The sequence below is a fragment of the Corvus cornix genome, chromosome 1, assembly GCF_000738735.6.
Source record: "Corvus cornix cornix isolate S_Up_H32 chromosome 1, ASM73873v5, whole genome shotgun sequence".
Lineage (NCBI taxonomy): Eukaryota > Metazoa > Chordata > Aves > Passeriformes > Corvidae > Corvus > Corvus cornix.
Genome location: NC_046332.1, coordinates 103,899,341 through 103,917,279, shown reverse-complemented (window position 1 = coordinate 103,917,279; position 17,939 = coordinate 103,899,341). Strand labels below are relative to the sequence as shown.

Sequence of the window (17,939 nt, the reverse complement as noted above, 5' to 3'; positions counted from 1 at the left end):
TGCAGTAAATAAATGTCCAGTTTATACAAACAATATTCTTCTAATAGTACAAATCTTACACTGGATCCAGAATTCTATACAAATGTTAATACATGATTTGTCATCCATACAACTTGAATATAGGATTACTGAAAATGGGCTACAGAAAGGCCACTGTACAGTTGTGCAAAATCTGCAGAACATTTGCAATCCAAATGCAATAACAAGATAGAAAATGAGGGGTAGAAAGAGAAGAAGAAAGAAAAAGAGAAAGGGGAGCAAGAGAGAAAAAGGGGAGAAAGAGAGAGGAATAAAGTAAAGAAAGAAGGAGAGAGAAAACAAATCTGTCCATTCTTTCCTTCATCCCTTCACGGATATAACTGCCAGGAAATATCAGAGCTCATAAAGATTGAAGTACATTCACTGAGCTGTACAGGCAATAGTCTCAAGTTGGTTAAGAGTACAACTCACTAAAGTATAAAGGAGGCTTTTCCTTTCCACATGAGCACTATTAAATCATGTCATGAGTCCTAACTTACGCAGCAAAATATGAAGAGCAGCAGAAATATTTTGTCATTCTCTTAACATTTTTCAAAAACAAGCCCATAAAAAGTAAATATATGATTTAAGAGTTCCCTCCCACTTTTATTTCAGGCATGTGCCTAGCTCTAAGGATCTTTTTCCCCTCATATTCACTGGGTTGTCTTCAGCAGATAGCAAATCTCATGGAAGTTTAAAACATTTTAATTGGCTTGTGAACTCAGCAGAACTCAGACACATCCCTTCTCCTTCAAAAGCCAACTGGAGGATTTTTTACTCCTCAGTTATTTTTCAGGTTCTGTGCTCAGCTCTGCTCTCATCACACATTATCCGTGCATACAATACAGCCAAATTTTGCAGCTCAAAAAACACATAGGAAACTACTTGAAAAATCCTATTCACTCCTTTTCTATTGTGGGAATCTTCAAAGCATCTCAGATTTGAAGCATTTCACTGGGAACCTTTTCCACTGCTGCTTTTCTGGGCTGAAGAAATGCTGCTACCAAGGATGTTGAAAGTCTACATTTTCTCTTTTGCAAAATATGCACATTATACTGATACCTTCAGTGCAAAAGCATCATTAATCACAGTACCATGACTAATTTTTTTTTCAATCAACCTAATGTGATTAAGAGACAACACACAATTTGGTCTTAATTATAATACAAACCAGCATCCCTTTGTACTGGTGGTAAACCTTAGCAACAGGCTTTAAAAAAGCACAAGGAAATAAGACCTAACCTTTTGACACTTAAATTCACATTAGTCATTTTTCCATCTGCCGACTTTCACCCTTCTATGTGTTTGACAAAACTGAAATATAACCACTGCATTACACTTTTTCCCTGTTATTTAAGAAAACTCCTAGAGTTTCTCATGAAATATAAAAATTGGTTTTCTCCCACCACCAAAATAGTACCTGCACTCCAAAAATGCAATGCAATACTGGAATTATATAATACAAAATATCATTGTAAAACTGACCTTTGATAACAAAAGCTTTAGCATGTGGAACTTCCTGCATGAAGGCCACAGTCTTCCAAAAATGCTTTTAAATCCTTCTCTTCAATAGCTAAAGATCATGTTTTTTAATTCACAGAAGGTAAACACGAGCAGAGCATTGGTAGCATATAAAATATACAAATCCTCATTAAATAAGTGGTATCATTGACCATTGAAGGCTTACTTCACACAGCTGAGTAACATTAAAATATCATTTACTAGAGCTCTCACATATTGATATAAAAACTACTTTATGCACTTAAGTAAAGGGCTGGAGTGTAGCAAATGGACAAAAAGAGAGACCTTTATACATGTGTTTCTATGTACGAGTGAGTGTGTGCTAACGAGCCTAGAAGTGCTTCAACCTCAGACGAGCCATTAACAGAGTCTCTCGGGGGGCTGCTTTCGTAGACGTTCATGAAGAGATCAAGGTACATTTGCTTCCATTCTTGAAAGTCTCTAGACGTCAAAGCTGGATTATCCAGAACTTTATCTATAATGGCTACTTCTCCTTCCCTGGCCTGTGAGAGAAAAGGAACAAGCAAAGAGTTAATGCAAGTGATGAGTCACTGGCAAAATCAATCACATGGGTGGAAGGAGAGAATGGGGGGTGCAAACTCAAGCCTCAGAGCCTCTGAAAGTACAGGGACTAATCTGCTCTATGAGCACTTACAAACAGGAGCCCTTCCTGCAGGGTGTCACGCTTCCCTCTGTGGGACTTGGGCTTCCCTTGCCTTGTCCACAACCCTCGGTAAGAGTCCCTATTCCCCCACCTGCCCCCTTGCTCAGCCCCAGAAAAAGCAAGCCCTGTACTGTTTACTATTAGCTGCTCGCATTTTTCAGGATGGGTTTCACACAACAAAGTGCCATCTCTTTGCTCTTGATCAGCATCAGAAATACTGCGTGGGTGTGTGGGTGAGATACACACACAGCCTCCCACCTGCCAGCACACCTATGCCTCTTTACCAGGCTTGTCATGGGGGCATCTGAGCTCTGCACTGCAAAGGCTTGTGCAAGGAGTCCCATGTGAAGGACAACTCATCTTCACTAAAGATCTACTGCATGTGATGGGCTGGCTGGCTGCAACCTCTTCCCACCACTGACGTGACAATGAGAAGGCAGAGAAAGGGGAAATACAGCATAGCTGCTGGTACCTCCTTATGCACCATTGGGGCAGCGGAAGGAATGTATCAATCCCTCTCTGGTCACTGGTTCACAGGGAGCTGAGGGTCACAGTAAGCCTCAGATGTACCCATAGCCACTCACAGCTGTTGCAAGTGGTGGAAGCTGGATGCCACAGCCATAATCCTTGGAAACAGCTAACACAGAGGTTTCCAGCACTACTCCTCAGCACAGGAATGGCGTGGCCACCAGCAATCTCCCCTCCAACCTCCCTGCCAGAGGGGTTTCACACTCCTCATGGCTAACTGACATTTTCCATGTCCATACTATGAGTATGTTAAATCTTTCTGGATAGCATGGCAAGGGGAAGTACCAAGCTGTATGTGATGGGACAGATCAGAAGGGTCAAAGATATCTTCCATAAGCAGTACTTTCATGCTTTGCAAACAACAGCAAATTAACACTACTTGCTAGAATACTCAATTCCTGAAGAAGAGGGCAAGCTGAGAACAAGCAGTGGAAAAGAAACCATGGGAACTCCTGATCACCATATCTCTGCTTGAACTACAGCAATTTATTTCTCATAGGTTGTGGCTGGTCCCACACATCTGCACTACCAGCCAGGCAGCTCATACTCAATGACAGGAGAATGATTTTGTGTTATCCCAGGAAAGAGAGCACAAGGGTCTTTCATTAATGACTTAGAAGATGTGACATCAAGAGCTAGAAGCAGTTTGGAGGACTGTCTCTGGATATTACTATGTAGGATAAAATTCAAGGAGAGTTCAGAACATCAATGCCAACAGGCCAGCACAACTGGCTGCATTCAGGAAGGAGAAATCAAAGGCACTGATAAAAAGGAAGAATAATTGATTAGGTAATAGCAGTAGCTACTGGTTGATACGATTACCAGTAGGATGGCAGAGGTGGAGCTCTGGGCTTTAATGCAGCTAGTCACAAGTTACCATGATGTCACTACAAACCAAGCACGTGTCACCCCACACTGCTGTTCTGTGCAGGAAACAACAATTATCTGTCTTTGCTCCTTGCTGCCATTGTGTTTTCCATTACTGGTGTCATGTACTTAAGAATGATTTGCACCAATCACAGTCCAAACAAGAGTGCTGACAGGCTTAGAAAATATGGCTTATGGACAGAGAATGAACAAATTGTGTTTCCTTGGTCCAAAGGAAAGAAGTTCCAGAGAAGTACAAAACCAGGCACCTGCTGGGTCAAGAGGCTGCACTGGTTTCGGACTTCCCTGAAGGAAAGCAATTTCATTTGCAGGAAGCCATTGGTATAATGTACCTCAGGTACCAATAAACACCAACAAAAGAGACAATTCAGCATGGTAGCAGGCTGCTGATGCTGAACCACAGCTCTGGTGGGAGTGACCCTGCCGTGGTACAAAAGCACAGCTACAGTGTGAACCTCCTGCCACCCTGATGTGTGTGAGAGCCCTATGATTTTGTTTCCATTTCTCATGCTTGTAGAAGCCATGTGGACAGCTTGTGAATGTTGCCTTTTTTTGCCAGCCTGCAATCCTGCAAAGACTCACATATAAAGATAATAATGCAAGCTGCCTTCAATGAGATGATACAGTACAGGAAGTTAAGCATGTGTAGGATTTTTTTTTCAGGATGGGAGCCCCGCAGCATGAAAATTATATTGTTTAAATGCTTCTCTAGGTGACAGAAAACTAAATTAATTAATGTTGATAAAGCCCTCGTTGATGAAAGCTGTTACAAAATGCACTGTAAAATTATCTGGCGACTTAAAATGTGGTAATTTAATATAGTTAACAGGGTCCCTGAGGAAATCCAGCATATTGCTTGCTGAAATCTCTATCAGGACAGAACTGAAACTGCTGTAACAAACAAAGGAAGCTGACAAGGAGGCTAAATGAGCTGTGGTACATTTAAAATAACCATAAAAATCTTCAAATCTATCATTGCCTCTATCTATTTATTTAATCAATCTTACTGACTAAATACAATGACCCTATCAGCTTACACAGAAACCAAGCACACAGTTTCCTCCTGGACAAGCTCATCCATTAGAAAACAGTCAAGTGTTGCAAGAGATACTGTGCCCTTCTGAAGGCTGGCTTTGCTTAACTTTAGACTTTGGCAATTACAAAGTGGATGTGTTTCGGTAAATGAAAACGTTCAGGGACAAAAAAGGGATTAAGGTTTCCTCCAATAATTTGGTGGCAAATTCTGTTAAACTATCTAGAGGAGGAGCAGCTGACTGAGATTAAATACAAGAAAATAAAGAAATAAAAACTGATCCTCACTTTGACTGCTCTCCCAGGCATGTTTTTCTCTGCTTTTCAAGCAGTGCTTCCCCATGTCGCCCTTGTTTGCACACTGGGCTCAGCCTGGATTCCAGCTGCACACAATAATCTCTGATTACAGTACAGCCCAATCCAACCCTGGGGCAGGATTTTTCCTCCCTGTTTTATCTCACCTTTAAAGTGCTTTTCAGAATTCGCAGCTGGTGCAGTTTTTCATTGACTACTGGATCACTACATCTCTTTATAAAAAATTTCTTATACTCCAGCTTAGTGGTAATCCGGTGCTCTCCTAAAGGAGACAGGCTGGCCTGCTCCAAGGCTCTGTACAAATCTTGCAGGGAGTCTGCTGTTTTTTCCTCTATAGTTTCAACTGTAATGAGACAAAGGGGAAAACAAAAAAAGGAGGAAGAAATAGAGAAAGGAACAATGTATCATTAATGTGATTATATGAAGACCTATCAAAAACCTTTGCAAAATGTCTAACAGGTTTAACTAGACCATAAAGAGAATATTTCACACCTCCTAAGTTCCAGAAAAAAGTGCTGCGATGGCTCCTTCTTGCTATTGCCTTCAGAAGAAAGGGAGAAAAACTTTCAAGAATGTAAAATATTGACACACAGAGAAAGAGGGAAAAAACAGAAATAGTACAAGATGCAGTAATATTAGAGTGACTTACTACCAGAAATCAGATGTCTGGTACTGCAATTGTATAATTCTGGTGACTTCCTTATTACAAGGAGAGGAAGCCCTGGAAGGATCCTGCTGAGGAACCCATCAGGGATCAGCTCTCGGACTGAAAGTGATGGTAACAGCACTCAAGAATATGTGATGGTGGCCCTGGAATGACATGACCTTTTCCTTCCTAGAAAATTCCACTTATTTTTGCCTCTTATTTTTGATACTCAGTAGTGTTGTTCAATCCTCAATAAAGCTGTCACTTATGGTGGTCTGTTACTTTACTATTACCTGAAGGTTCAGCAGCAGACTAGAGACTAAACATAAGAGCACAACCATGACTTGGCAGCACAGCAAACCAAAAAAGAGCTGTCTGCATTATAGTTTGGTTTTTAAAAATTAAAATTTATTATATAATATACCAAAATATATAAATATAAAAAGTATTTATTTATTATAGGTTTAAAATATTTGTTCTAACTAGTACTGAAAGCATTTAAAAGGAAAAAATATAAAAGAAAGGTTTTGCTTCTCTAAAACTAAAGCAAGCAAAAGCTGGGGATGAAGTATTACTCTGATATGAGCATTTCAAATGCTTCATTTAGAAAACATCAAACCACTTCAACCTTTCACACAACGTTTCCCCCAGAGGAAACTGTTTGGTGACTCCGTACAAGCTTTGCAAGCATCAGTGCAGTGTCAGGATTAGCGTGATCAGGAGTGGTGATCAGGATGAGCCAGGGCAGCCCTTGGGACAGTGTTAGCTGTGTCCCTTAGCTCTGTCCCTGCTGCCCCTTGCACACTGACACACATGTTCATGCAACAGCCAGACACCACCTGTGCATGGCCTCCTGGTTGCTTCTAGAGCCCTCGGGATCCTCCCAGACAGTCTTGGCTTTCCAAGTGGTGCTTGTTTTCCTGGTTGAAGGTGCCTGTGTCCTCAGGAGGCTTTCCTAGAAGCTCTTTAGGAAGGCTGCTTGGTTTCAGGCATTAGCTTTACCCTGAGACTGACCCTGCTCCAAGACAGTAATTTCTACTGGCTGAAACTTTACCACAATACTGAAGTACCCTTGAGTGGCAGTATCCTCAGGTGATTAGAGGGTTTTTTATCAATCACCAAGAAGAAGACAGTTTGTGTTTAGAAGTGACATTTTTAGCCCATCAAGAGCTACCTGAGACCAGGTATTGTATGCATCCCATTCGAGCTCATACTATGCAGTAGGGCAGCGAGTCTTCTCAGGCTCAGGCAAGAACTCCAGAAACGTAAATCTCCTCACCCCATCACAAAAAGTGTTTGTGTTTGTACAGATCTTTATACAATCCAAGAATTTTGCAATCAGTAACTAATCTAGCTTCATCTCTCATCAGTTTATTCCTTTGCCCTTTTAGAGGGCAACTGTGTTTAAAGCACACATTTTAATTTTCTTTTTTTAAGAGATATGGAAGTGAAGAAGGGTTGGAGACCTTTTATTGATGGAAGTATTTTGAGTCTGCACAGAGCTCCCTAAATCATCCCATCCTGTGCTACCCTGCTTGGTGAGCTGGGTTCATCACTGTCAATGGTGGCCAAGACTGAAATAAAATAGAAATGAGATGCTTTTCTCTTTCTTGGAATTTTCTTATTAAAACATTTAATAGGCTAAAGGGCAAAAGATTCAGTAGCTGGATACTTAGAGAGTGGTTAAAATCTCCTGTGGTCTTGATTTTTATGCTTTCTTAAGAAGTCCATGCAGCAATGAGGTCAGAAGTTTGGGATCTCTCTATCAGTTCCTATTGCTGAATGCTGATGTCCATCAGTCTGACAGCTGTGGAAGGGGAGTGATTTGCTAAAGGGAAAAGGGAAAAAAAACCTTCTGGTCTGACACAGGAGTATTTGACATATGTTTCTCTCTCTCTCTCCTTCTCATCTCTTGCTATTCAAGGCAAAAAAGATCTTTCCTCAGGTGTCTCTTCCCCAGCAGGACTGCCAAGGTTGTACCCTGAGGGGATTAGTACAGGCATGGCTTGCTGAAGAAGCAGGCCAGCCCTTTGACTCTGCACCACCTGAATTTACGTTGCTGGAGTGACCTAGAGCCTGGACTGGTAACCAGCCACCACATCCGGGCTTGCCATCAAAAATCCATGGCTTCCTAAAACACAAAAGCTCCCATCAAGACAAAGGACAGCATTTGAGTTCAACCCTAAGGTTCAATACTGAATGACAAGTGCCTTTAATGAACCTGGATGGCCCCTGTGAGTATAAACCCTGTGCCAGGGGGCTTGTCCTTCCCTCCCTCCCTGCACTCTGGCCTGGGATCTGCATGGCTGGTGCTCCTCAGGGCTCATCCTCTGGGACAAGCAGCCACCACTAAACATGGGCTTCAGAGTGACTGCGGACACCGGACTTCTACCCTCGCCCAGATGGGAACAGCTCTGAGACCACACAGGAAAGGCACAGGACTGTGGGGGCAGGACACAGGCTGGGTTAGGCAGCAGAACCCTGACAGAAGGTTTCTGGAACACATCAGCACATCACCTCCACACGGCTGGGGCTGCCTCCCCCAGACTCTGTCACTGACTTGGTGATGTCACTACCAGCAGCTCATCAAAAATGGGACAGGATTTCCTAAAAAGGAAAGAGGAGAGAAGAAAAACAGGTCCCTTAAATGCCTTGCTGCTGCTGAGGCTGGGGAAGCTCTAAAGAGGGCAAGATGCCTTGGTCCACCCATGGTGGGAGAGAGGGCAGTGGGCGTCACGCAAACACATCCCAAGCCCTTAATATTTTCCGGAGAAATGCTGAAGGTGGTGCTGCTGCTCTCAATGGCTGTCAGTAGGCGGGAATGAGATTACACACACATCTCCCCTCCCTCAGCCTTCTGCTAGAGCCTTTGATTGATTTCCTGTAGGTGTTGGTGAAACCCTTGGCACCATAAAGCATCTGAGGTATTCTGTTAGATATAGAGCAGAGCTTAAAACATATTTTCTTTTTTTAAATTGATGGACTTGTATGCAAGTCATGCTATTACAGCATGGCTGTCTTGTTAAGGAAGAATAAGACCTCTGGTAATGTGTTTAAGTAGAAAATGTGGTTTAATAGAATTTGCAGGTGACCTCAGAGCAGCAGCCAACACAACAGTTGTTTTTCACACTCATTTGGCTGCTGAGTCATGGGTTGCATCTTTCGTGTTTCTCTGAATGCACTGCCAGGTCACTGTTTACACATACTGCTGAAAAGCAGGGTCTCTTCTCTGAAGCGGTGATTTTGTCCCCTGCCCCACACAAGCCTGAACAACTCTGTAACTCAGGAGCAGAAATAAAGCTGCAGAAACTGCAACACATGGGATCTAAATCTGGTGGGAACCCGATCTTCCAAAAGCAAGAATACACAGGCACTGAATTTTGTAACAAAGCAGCTCCTGCTGTCTTCAAGTAAATGCAAAGCCATTTGCATTCAATTCTGGAGATAAAGAATACATCAGTCTAGTAAATGTTGTGCTATTATTTTGCACTATTCTGCTTTCCACAGGAAAAGTTTCTGAACGTTTTGTACTTTGCCCTCTCTTCTTACAATGCAGTAAATATTTGTAACTACTTTTACATTTTCTCAGGAGAGAGAGATGAAGATTATGGCTGGGTAGGTGAAACTCCAAGAGGTCAGGAACCGTTTGGGTTCTTGGCATTCAGGAAAAACTGGTGGGATTTCTCATATTGTGTTGTCATTTGTTGTTGAAAAGAGCATGCACCGAGCTCTGTGATGTACTAAGTGTAACCACCTCCTGCCTCTGTTAGGCAATTCATCTTTCCATTATTTCCCTCTTATAAACCAAGATCATAAGAGCATAAGGTACTGATGTGAAAAGTGACCAGAGAGAAAGTTACCATTGGTATTTACATGGATCAAGAGATGATTAGTCCACGGAAACTGATGATTCAGGAAGACGGTACTGAATTAGAACCCTGTAGAAGGTCACCACTGCAACCCAGCTGGCTAACACACTGCTCTCTGGACACAGAGAATCTCTAGGCACACACTTCTCATAAATCTGCTCTAAATATATGGAATAACCTCCAGCAGTTTTAAGTGGAGGTGCCTGCACTTCTGTGATTCACTTTTCTGTTAAAGCTCAAGCTGCCAAAATCTTGCATGGTTTGCATCTTCCACTGAGGTACCAAAGGAGCCCGTGGTTTCACCTGGGGCTATGAGTGAACAGAACTGCCTATGTAAGGATAGTTAATAAATTTTGTCACCTACCCTGCTGACAAGGTCATATTTTTCAAGGATCAAAGCTCTTCATTGGGGCCCCTTTGGTCTTTGCCAGTGCCTCCAGACACCACCCAGGCTCAATCCCGTTGCCTTTAGACTTCTCATCCTGACTGATGGACACCACTACCACCCTGATGGAATTCTCCATTTTCCTATTATCCTCTTTTCTGTTGGCTACCTTTACTGCTTAGTGACGCACTTTCCTTTGCTGTGCAACTCCTCTCACACACGCCCACTCCTCTCCTTGCAATCAGGCCTACATTGGAACAGAAGTACCACCCTCTGCAAATCCCCAGAAAGCCAAGCTGCTGCAAAGTCTGTGACAGAAACAAACAAGGCAAAGTCAGACTGAAATCCCCAGGCTCCACTGAAATTTAAACTCCCATTTTCACTCCTTTTGGTGAGCTCACTCCCTCTGGCAGAGGGACCAGCTAAGCTCAGCTTTCTCAGGATCTTAAAGAGGCAATTTTGTTAGAATACATCACTAATTACATTATTAAACAGCTGCCATGTTATTTCCCCCCTACAAATCCCAAAGATCTGCTTCCAGTTTGAGAGCTACACCTTTTTGCTTCCCGTTTTGTGCAGGGGAGGCACCTACCTCAAGTATCCCAGAGACTTTCTGCGAGTGGCAGTGAATACTCCCCCAAAACAAGAAGCATCCCAGGCCTCTGGGAAATGGTCTCAAGTTAGATAAAGCAGCCTTGGATGCACAAACCTCTGGGTGTTTTTTTTTCTTTGCCTTCTTGACCCTGATGTGTCTATGTTGGCAAAAGACACACTGGTCTGCCACAAGCCAACTAATAACTGATATAATCCCAGTAGCAACAAAGCATTTGTGATCTTCCTGTGCCACAGCATGTTCTCTCTGCCATGTCTAACAACAGGGACTATCAAACCTTGCCTGGTCCTGCAGTAGTTTCACTGATAGGATGGTAGAGCAGCACACAGATGCCTGCTGACCTCTTGGGAAGGTGGGAGCCTCCTGCAGCAAACTCTCCAGCCCCGGCTCAGGCTGTGCCAACAGGCAGGCAAGGGCTGTGGCCACAGCGTGCAACAGCCTGACCGAGCTTGTAAACCCCAGGGAACAGTTAGGAGAGGGACTGAAGGAATCCCCTAGATACAAGGGGGAAAAGTAGAAGGATGAAAGGAGAGTGGATGTGGATTTTAGCAGTGTTGTAGGGGAGAGGAGAAAAGAAATCCTCCAAAGAAGCAGTTGTTTTCGCAGTGCAAGGCTTAAATCCATCTTTGCTGCTGTTCAGGTTCATCATTAAGAGTCCAAACTGCCCAAGAGAGACATACCCAAATGCTTGTAACACAGAGATACAGGAATTAATAATTTTTTACACTGTTTAGATGACTGGCTGGCAGACTAAGGTATGCATTTCTTTTCCCCCACCAACTACAAACTAAAAGAAACAAAACGGTGAAATCGATGTAAGGCTTCCAGGGAGATGCTGCCCACACAGCTGTGGCTGTGCATGAGGTCACTCCTGCACAGGTATGGGGGGAGCTACAATAACATGGAAAGTCAGCTCCTGGTAGGAAAATGTTACAAGCCACATCCCTAATTACTGAGAAAAGGAAGAAGCAACACAGTATTTAAGCCTGGCAGGGTACAGCAGGCAGGAGGTGCAATAAAATGCAGGTCTACGTGGAAACAGCTGCTAATCATCTGCTCTGGGTAAGATAGAACAGATTTCCCTTTTAAAGTACAAGTAGAAACCTATGATATGTCCTATGCCACTTTAAAATCAAGGCCTGACTGGATATGTGAATACACCTGTAAAAACACACACACACGAGCATACTAATGTTTTCTACAAGTGAAGAAAAGTTTAAGCAAGCTGATTTAAAACTAAATTAAAACTAAACAGGGGCTTCTTGTGCAGCACCTGGTCTCCGCAACCCTTCCCTCTGGTACTGCTTCCCTTTCCCTGCCTTTTACTGATTCACTTAATCCTCTGTCCTTCCTGTCCCTGTGTATGTGAAAGTGCAGAATTTTCCCAAAAGTCTTGAATCAAGGAAGGGAGGAACATTGTTTAAAAACAAGCTTTGATCATTGTGTTTGGTGAAATAATGGTAGCTGGAGGATCATTAAATTTTAAATTTATTGTATTTATTTTTTTGTATTTATTCAATGCAGGTATTAAATCTGGATTTTATACTATCATTTCCTCTAAAGTGGAAGTATTTTTGGGTTACCAGGATGGTTGTACACAGTTTCTATTCTCTCCTATTACGCAAACCTGCAGACAAAAAAAGGTAGTCCCTAGAGAGGCTGCTCACTGAACGCACCAACACAACAGAGTCCTGCACTTGCTGGAATTTTCCCCCCAATGGTACCAAGGCTGCTGCTCCTCTCACATGCAGGAACATCTTGAAATAAAGTGAACTGTGCAGGCAAGTGGAAAACTCAACTCCCACATGATAGATTTCTGAAGGTATTTCAGGCATTTTGCACTACAACCAAGTTCAATATCACAAGGAGGTAGGTCCCATCTTTTAAAAGATCTAGCCCTAGCCTTTGTAAGGCCTGACAGATGCCAAGCCTTTGCTGTGACACCAAAGGTTTAATTGTTTTGTGAACTATTTATGGCACTAGCAGTTTTGCTTTTGGGTCAGTAGATCCCTGTGAATCTCTTTTCCACTGGTCACCTTTCTGGGGATGTCTGAAGGACAAGCTGCCTGCACCCTGCCATGGCCCTGTGAGCCCCCAGTGCCCTGCTGGCTGCAGTGTGAGCTGGCAGGCAGGAGCATGTTTACATGTTCAACCTCCAGCCTTCATGGGACACCTGAGCTGGTCTTGCTCTGAGTCTCACACCCACCTCAGGCACCTCTCTTCAGCTTCCCACACAACTGGAATTGCTTACTAAAACCAGCTGACACTAAACTCAGCATAAGGAAAAACCCTCGATGCCTCTCCCTGCAGATCTGCATTGTTGAGCTGACAGTAACATTCAGCCATTTTTGACATCCACTCAGCAGTGAGGGACAGGTGCCAGCTAACAGTTACTGTGTGAGTGAGAAGGGACACACAGAGGGACCAACCAGCTCGTTCTGTTCGTGCTGCCTCTTGACAGCTCTTGCACACCTCAAATAAGCATCTGTAGCTCCCCCTTTGCTCACAGTCCTGCTGTTTCATGAGGTTATATTGGTGGGCTGTGATTTCGGAGAAGCCGTAAGAATGAAGTCACTCTGAAGCTTCCCAAAGTAAAGGAATTCTGATCAGTGGCAGAAGTTTTCCACAGTAGGGTTGTAGTTGCAGCCTTCCTTGGTTTTGGATGTGGTATTCTACTCATTAAGCTGCCTATGAAGACACCAGTTTAACCTTAATCTGCTGATTTTAGTGACTCTTTGGGAGAATTTTACACAATGAAATAGGATATCCTGACATTTTTCTGTGCCACACACTGATATAAGTGCTGTTTAATTTTACCACAAGCTACCAATGCTGAAGTGAAATAAGCAGACCAATCACATTTTGATGGTACACTTTCCCTTGGGCCCTGCAGTTCAAAAACAATGGAAAACTTGTATTTATGAGGAAAGCTAGGTGCTGGAGCAAACTGGGAAAAATTGCTAGACATGTGGGGATTCTGTAACTTTTTATCAGGATGAGGAGTTCCCTACAAAAAATAATTCCCAAGTAATACATAGAAGCAATTACTCCTTGAAGAAAATATTGTTTTTACAAACCTAAGCTGTTGCAGCACTCAAAGTTGTAAAAGGTTAAGTGATAAATGATATGGACCCAGCGACATTACTCACCAGTCAGAATCAAGCCACAGTCACACTCGCACAACTGCAGCGCCTGTCAGGGTTTATGGGGTTGATATCTGAAAGCAAGCCCCAGCAGATGGGGGTCATGTTCCTGGCGAGCAACACCCACCCGGAAAATGAACTCTACTTCAGGCTACATCCCAAGTTGTTTATTTGTATGAAAATGTAGCACTGAGAGTGAAGTTTTCCAAAACACTTGCATCACTGAGGAATTGCAATCTTACTTTCAATATGGGAGAAACATGGAAAATTAGTGGGCAGGGGCCTGGTTAATTGAATCTCTGCCTCAGTTACCTATGTAAGACACTGTGGTCTGCTGGGGAAGCACCTCCTGAGGTTTTTCTGAAAGGGGCCTGAAATACTTCCCAAAACGTTACCCCAGAAGATGTCTTTATTCAGATATTCAGATTTATTATTGGATTTATAATTCCACGTTATGATAGCTGCACTGATTAGATTCCAACCTAATTAAGCTGCACCCTGATTTACATCTTATTTATGCAGGCCACAACACTGCCAAGTATTAGGCACCCCCTGTCAGCTGCTGAATTCCCATCACACCCCCATGGTCTGTAAGCACTGCACAGAGTTCAAAGTACCTTTCAGAACAACAGCTCTTGCTGCAATGACAGAAATGCAGTGATACCATGTGGCTTTTCTAGACATCATTCATGTCATCAGATGTCAGAATGAACTTGTGAACACGTATGAACCTCAGCATAAAGTGCTCTCAAAACTGGCATGAGAGTGGTCACAGCAGAAAGGTCCATTTCCCATCTGTTGGGCACAATGTGTTTGCCACAAAAGAAAGAAGAGAAAGGAATTGAACGTCAGCCCTGACAGACAATGGTTATGCAAAAGCAAGACCGAAAATTTGCTGGCTTATTTCCTTTATTAAGCCCAAAGTAACACCTTTAAAAAATCCTGACTTCATGAATAAATCAAATGCCTTCATTAAAGAAACATTTACTGCCATTTTCTATACTTTATTTTAAGGCATACAGAAAAATATTTAACAAATGTGTATGCAATTAAATGCCAGGGACTGCTAATTACAGCCCTTCTGAATGCCTCTGCAAAACAAAGATACTCAATACAATATGTTAGAAAGGGTGGGGAAAAGAAAGAGAGGAAGCTGAAGACAATCTAATACACATTAGTGCAGATAAATGCTGGCCTTTGGCTACGAGCAGCAAATAAGCCATCAGTGTAACCCCAAATGGCAGCCAAAGGACAATTCAGAGTCACATCCTTGCTTCCGCTTCTCTAATTCATTTCCAAAACATTTCACCTCTAACTAATTATGGAATTTAATGACAGAATGTAAAGGACTGGCTGGGGTTGCAGGCCATTCCAACAAGGCTTTAATGACATATCCTTCAGGTTGCAGAATCTTTATGTACTTAGCAGTGATTTATCATCCCTGGCAGAGGCAGGTACTTCAAAGGCAACCTTATATAAAAAATAAATTCTGCCTTTGCCAAGCATTGGAAAGAGCACTAAATTAAATTTTAAAATCAATTCCGACAGACAAACTCAGTGGGTTTGTCTATCTGGCCAACAGGCAAAAATTTATGACAGTACAGTTTTGTAATCAATAATAGCAATACAGTGCATGTTTCTGATTAGAAAAAACTAAAGATGCCAAAACCAACATTGTTAAATATTTAGGCTGTTTTGTGACAGTCCCATTAAGCAGAAACATAAAACATGCATTTTGATGAATTTCCAACTAGTTTATGTCATACTGTACTTTTTATTTTTCAAAAAAGAATATTAAAACTATTATAAGCTTTGTCACCTGCTGTAAGGCAGAATGATGTAATTTTATTCACTGCACATTTCCTGTTTGTGAGGCAAAAAAGCATAATTTACTTCTTTATAAAAGGGAAATATATATATAACTATATATATATAATTTTATTGGTATTAACATAATGCAATACCATACATTGAGCAAACAGAAAGAAAACATTTCAAAATACATTTTTTAAAAGTATCTCCCTGTAAGATAGTAAGAAATATCAAGTAATTAGCATTAACATTATTACAATACACCCTTAGCCAAATATATTAAGGAAAATCCACATTCTAATCACAGAGATAGAGGCAAACATCAACCCATAGGGGACTCAGAACATAATGATAAATACAATATCTGAATCTACTCTGAGTGACATCCAGACAAATACTGGCCCCAAAACAGCCCTCTGGAGTCTGGGTGTTATACAGAGAATACTTTGTGCCTGCTTGGCCAGGCAGCATCACTCACATGTTTTAGTCCTAGAAGATAAAGAGGAACTGAAGAGTTTAACTGCAGAGTCTAATAAATCTCAGCGTGAGGTATCTTCTCCGTCATCCAAACGAGTGCCAGTGTACCCTCTGGGAATTCATTACAAACCATTAGATAAATGGAAGTCTCTGAAAGGTCTGTACATACCTCCACTTGACAGAATACACTTAGTTTAGCATGACACAGTAAGGAAACTTCCTTCACTAATGTGAAGCACGCTTAAATGACACGACTCTGTCTGGTTGGCCTGAATGGGTTCACTGGAGTTCAGTACAAGCAATGGGAAATTACAGTTACCATGGCTGAATCCCTCTTTAATTCCTCGAGGTGTGCAGAACAAAACTGAGTGACATCAAAGCCCTTCCCCTGCCAAGACCCTCTTCCCCTTCCGTTCTCCTGTGCGGGGGGCAGTATTTTCTGCAAATGTGCTCCATGTAGACTGGATCTGACTTTGTGCCTAGTCCCATTGTGGAAAGGGTGCATTCTTCAAAAGACTGGCCATGCCCTTTGACACCTTCCTGGAGGCCTCATATTCAGGCATGTGGTTGTCTATGCTTTAACAGGTCTGTTCTCTGTTATAAACATCAAAGTTATTCAAGAAGAACTGACTTTCTGAACGGAGGCCATTAGGTTGCTTGCAAGAGGCTGAAGTTGAGTCTCCGTCGTGCCAATTCTCTAATGATAAGTTTATCAACCTTTGAGTCCAATCGGTTCAGTGCCAAGAGATGTGGATCCCATTTGACATGGAGAGGTGCTATCAACTCTCGCAGTGTATTAGCCTAATATGATAAAGCAGTGATACAATATGTTGAAAGATCGGTGATGTGCCATTATTTCCATATCATATTAGTAAATTAGAAATATTATCATGCAAACAAGAGCAAATAGCAAGTCTGGCATACAGTAGCAGCACTACAGAGCCTTTCTAATCTGCATGCAGCTATGCTCGTGAGGACAGAGACATGGCACTGTTCTGCTATTACACCTCACTCCATTAAAATATCCATCCCTGATGCAAAAGAGGTATTTAGGGCAGAAAGTTATATATTCTCTTTTTGTAGATATGTTTTCAAAAAGAAAAAAGAACAGAACAAAGACCAATTAAAAAAACCCCAAACAACCCACAAATAAAACAAGAGAACAATACACATCCTAACCAACTTGGTAGGTTTTCTCCATGTTGAAGACACATTAGCTCATTTGGAAGCACTGGGAAAGGGTCACATGAATGAGGAGAATGGAAGCAAAGAATGTGCCCCAAATCCACCAAACGTGCTACAAACACAGAAAAATATCCTGGTGGCAACTTATGCATGAACTAGAAAAAGAGGTGGCACAACACAATCTGGCTCCTTTCGTTCTCCTAGCTGACAGTCCAGCGTTGTGCAATGTTGGGTGAAGGATAAGATACAGAGCTAGGAGATCATGTGATTTTGCAACCACACTGACATTACACACTTCCATAAGCTAGGGCTTGAGAACTCGAGAATCTTTGTGGACCTGTGTTAGCAAAGAAAAGAGAAAGAGAGAGGTGGAATAAACAGCATACAGCTAAATTGTTTACTTAGAGTTTCTGTGTGGAAATGCAGTCTCTGCACAGGCAGTTTCAAAAGCCTGGCTGCTCTCAGTGCATTCCTTATTCTATTGTCTACTACACTAAATTGTAATAAAAAACTGAACTCCATGGATCTTAACATCCATTGTCATTTTGAATCCCAGATATGAAATAGCTGGGGGATGTTTTGTTGTTAAAAAAAAACCACTTTGGGAAAGAGTTCAACTGTGCATAATGTAAAGGTGTACAACAAACTCATTCCAATTTAACTGGTGAGATTTGTTTAACTCCTGTTAAAGAGATTTTTTTTTCCAAAAGACAGGATGGAAAGGAAGGAAAATATCAAGTATTGCCATTTTTATTCTTGAGCATATCACAAATGGTCTGGGAAGCAGAAAAGAAATGTTGTCCCAGTGACAGAAAACACAAGGTAGAAAGAATCCCAGATTGG

General features: G+C 42.1%; 1 protein-coding gene across 10 annotated transcripts in view; it reads right to left on the bottom strand.

Moving 5' to 3' along the window:
- The window catches only part of CNKSR2 (connector enhancer of kinase suppressor of Ras 2), a 208,532-nt gene continuing 190,593 nt past the window's right edge, over nucleotides 1–17,939 (bottom strand). For 7 of the 10 annotated variants that reach the window (XM_039551421.1, XM_039551425.1, XM_039551438.1 and 4 more), the window contains 2 exons: nucleotides 5,113–5,309; nucleotides 1–2,042 (listed from right to left, as the gene is read on the bottom strand). In XM_039551421.1, the coding sequence (XP_039407355.1) occupies nucleotides 1,827–2,042; nucleotides 5,113–5,309 (413 nt within the window). In that variant the 3' untranslated portion in view covers nucleotides 1–1,826. Of the gene's footprint in view, nucleotides 2,043–5,112; nucleotides 5,310–14,513; nucleotides 17,434–17,939 lie in introns of those variants that run through there. The other 3 variants (XM_039551456.1, XM_039551452.1, XM_039551464.1) reach the window with 3 other exon arrangements.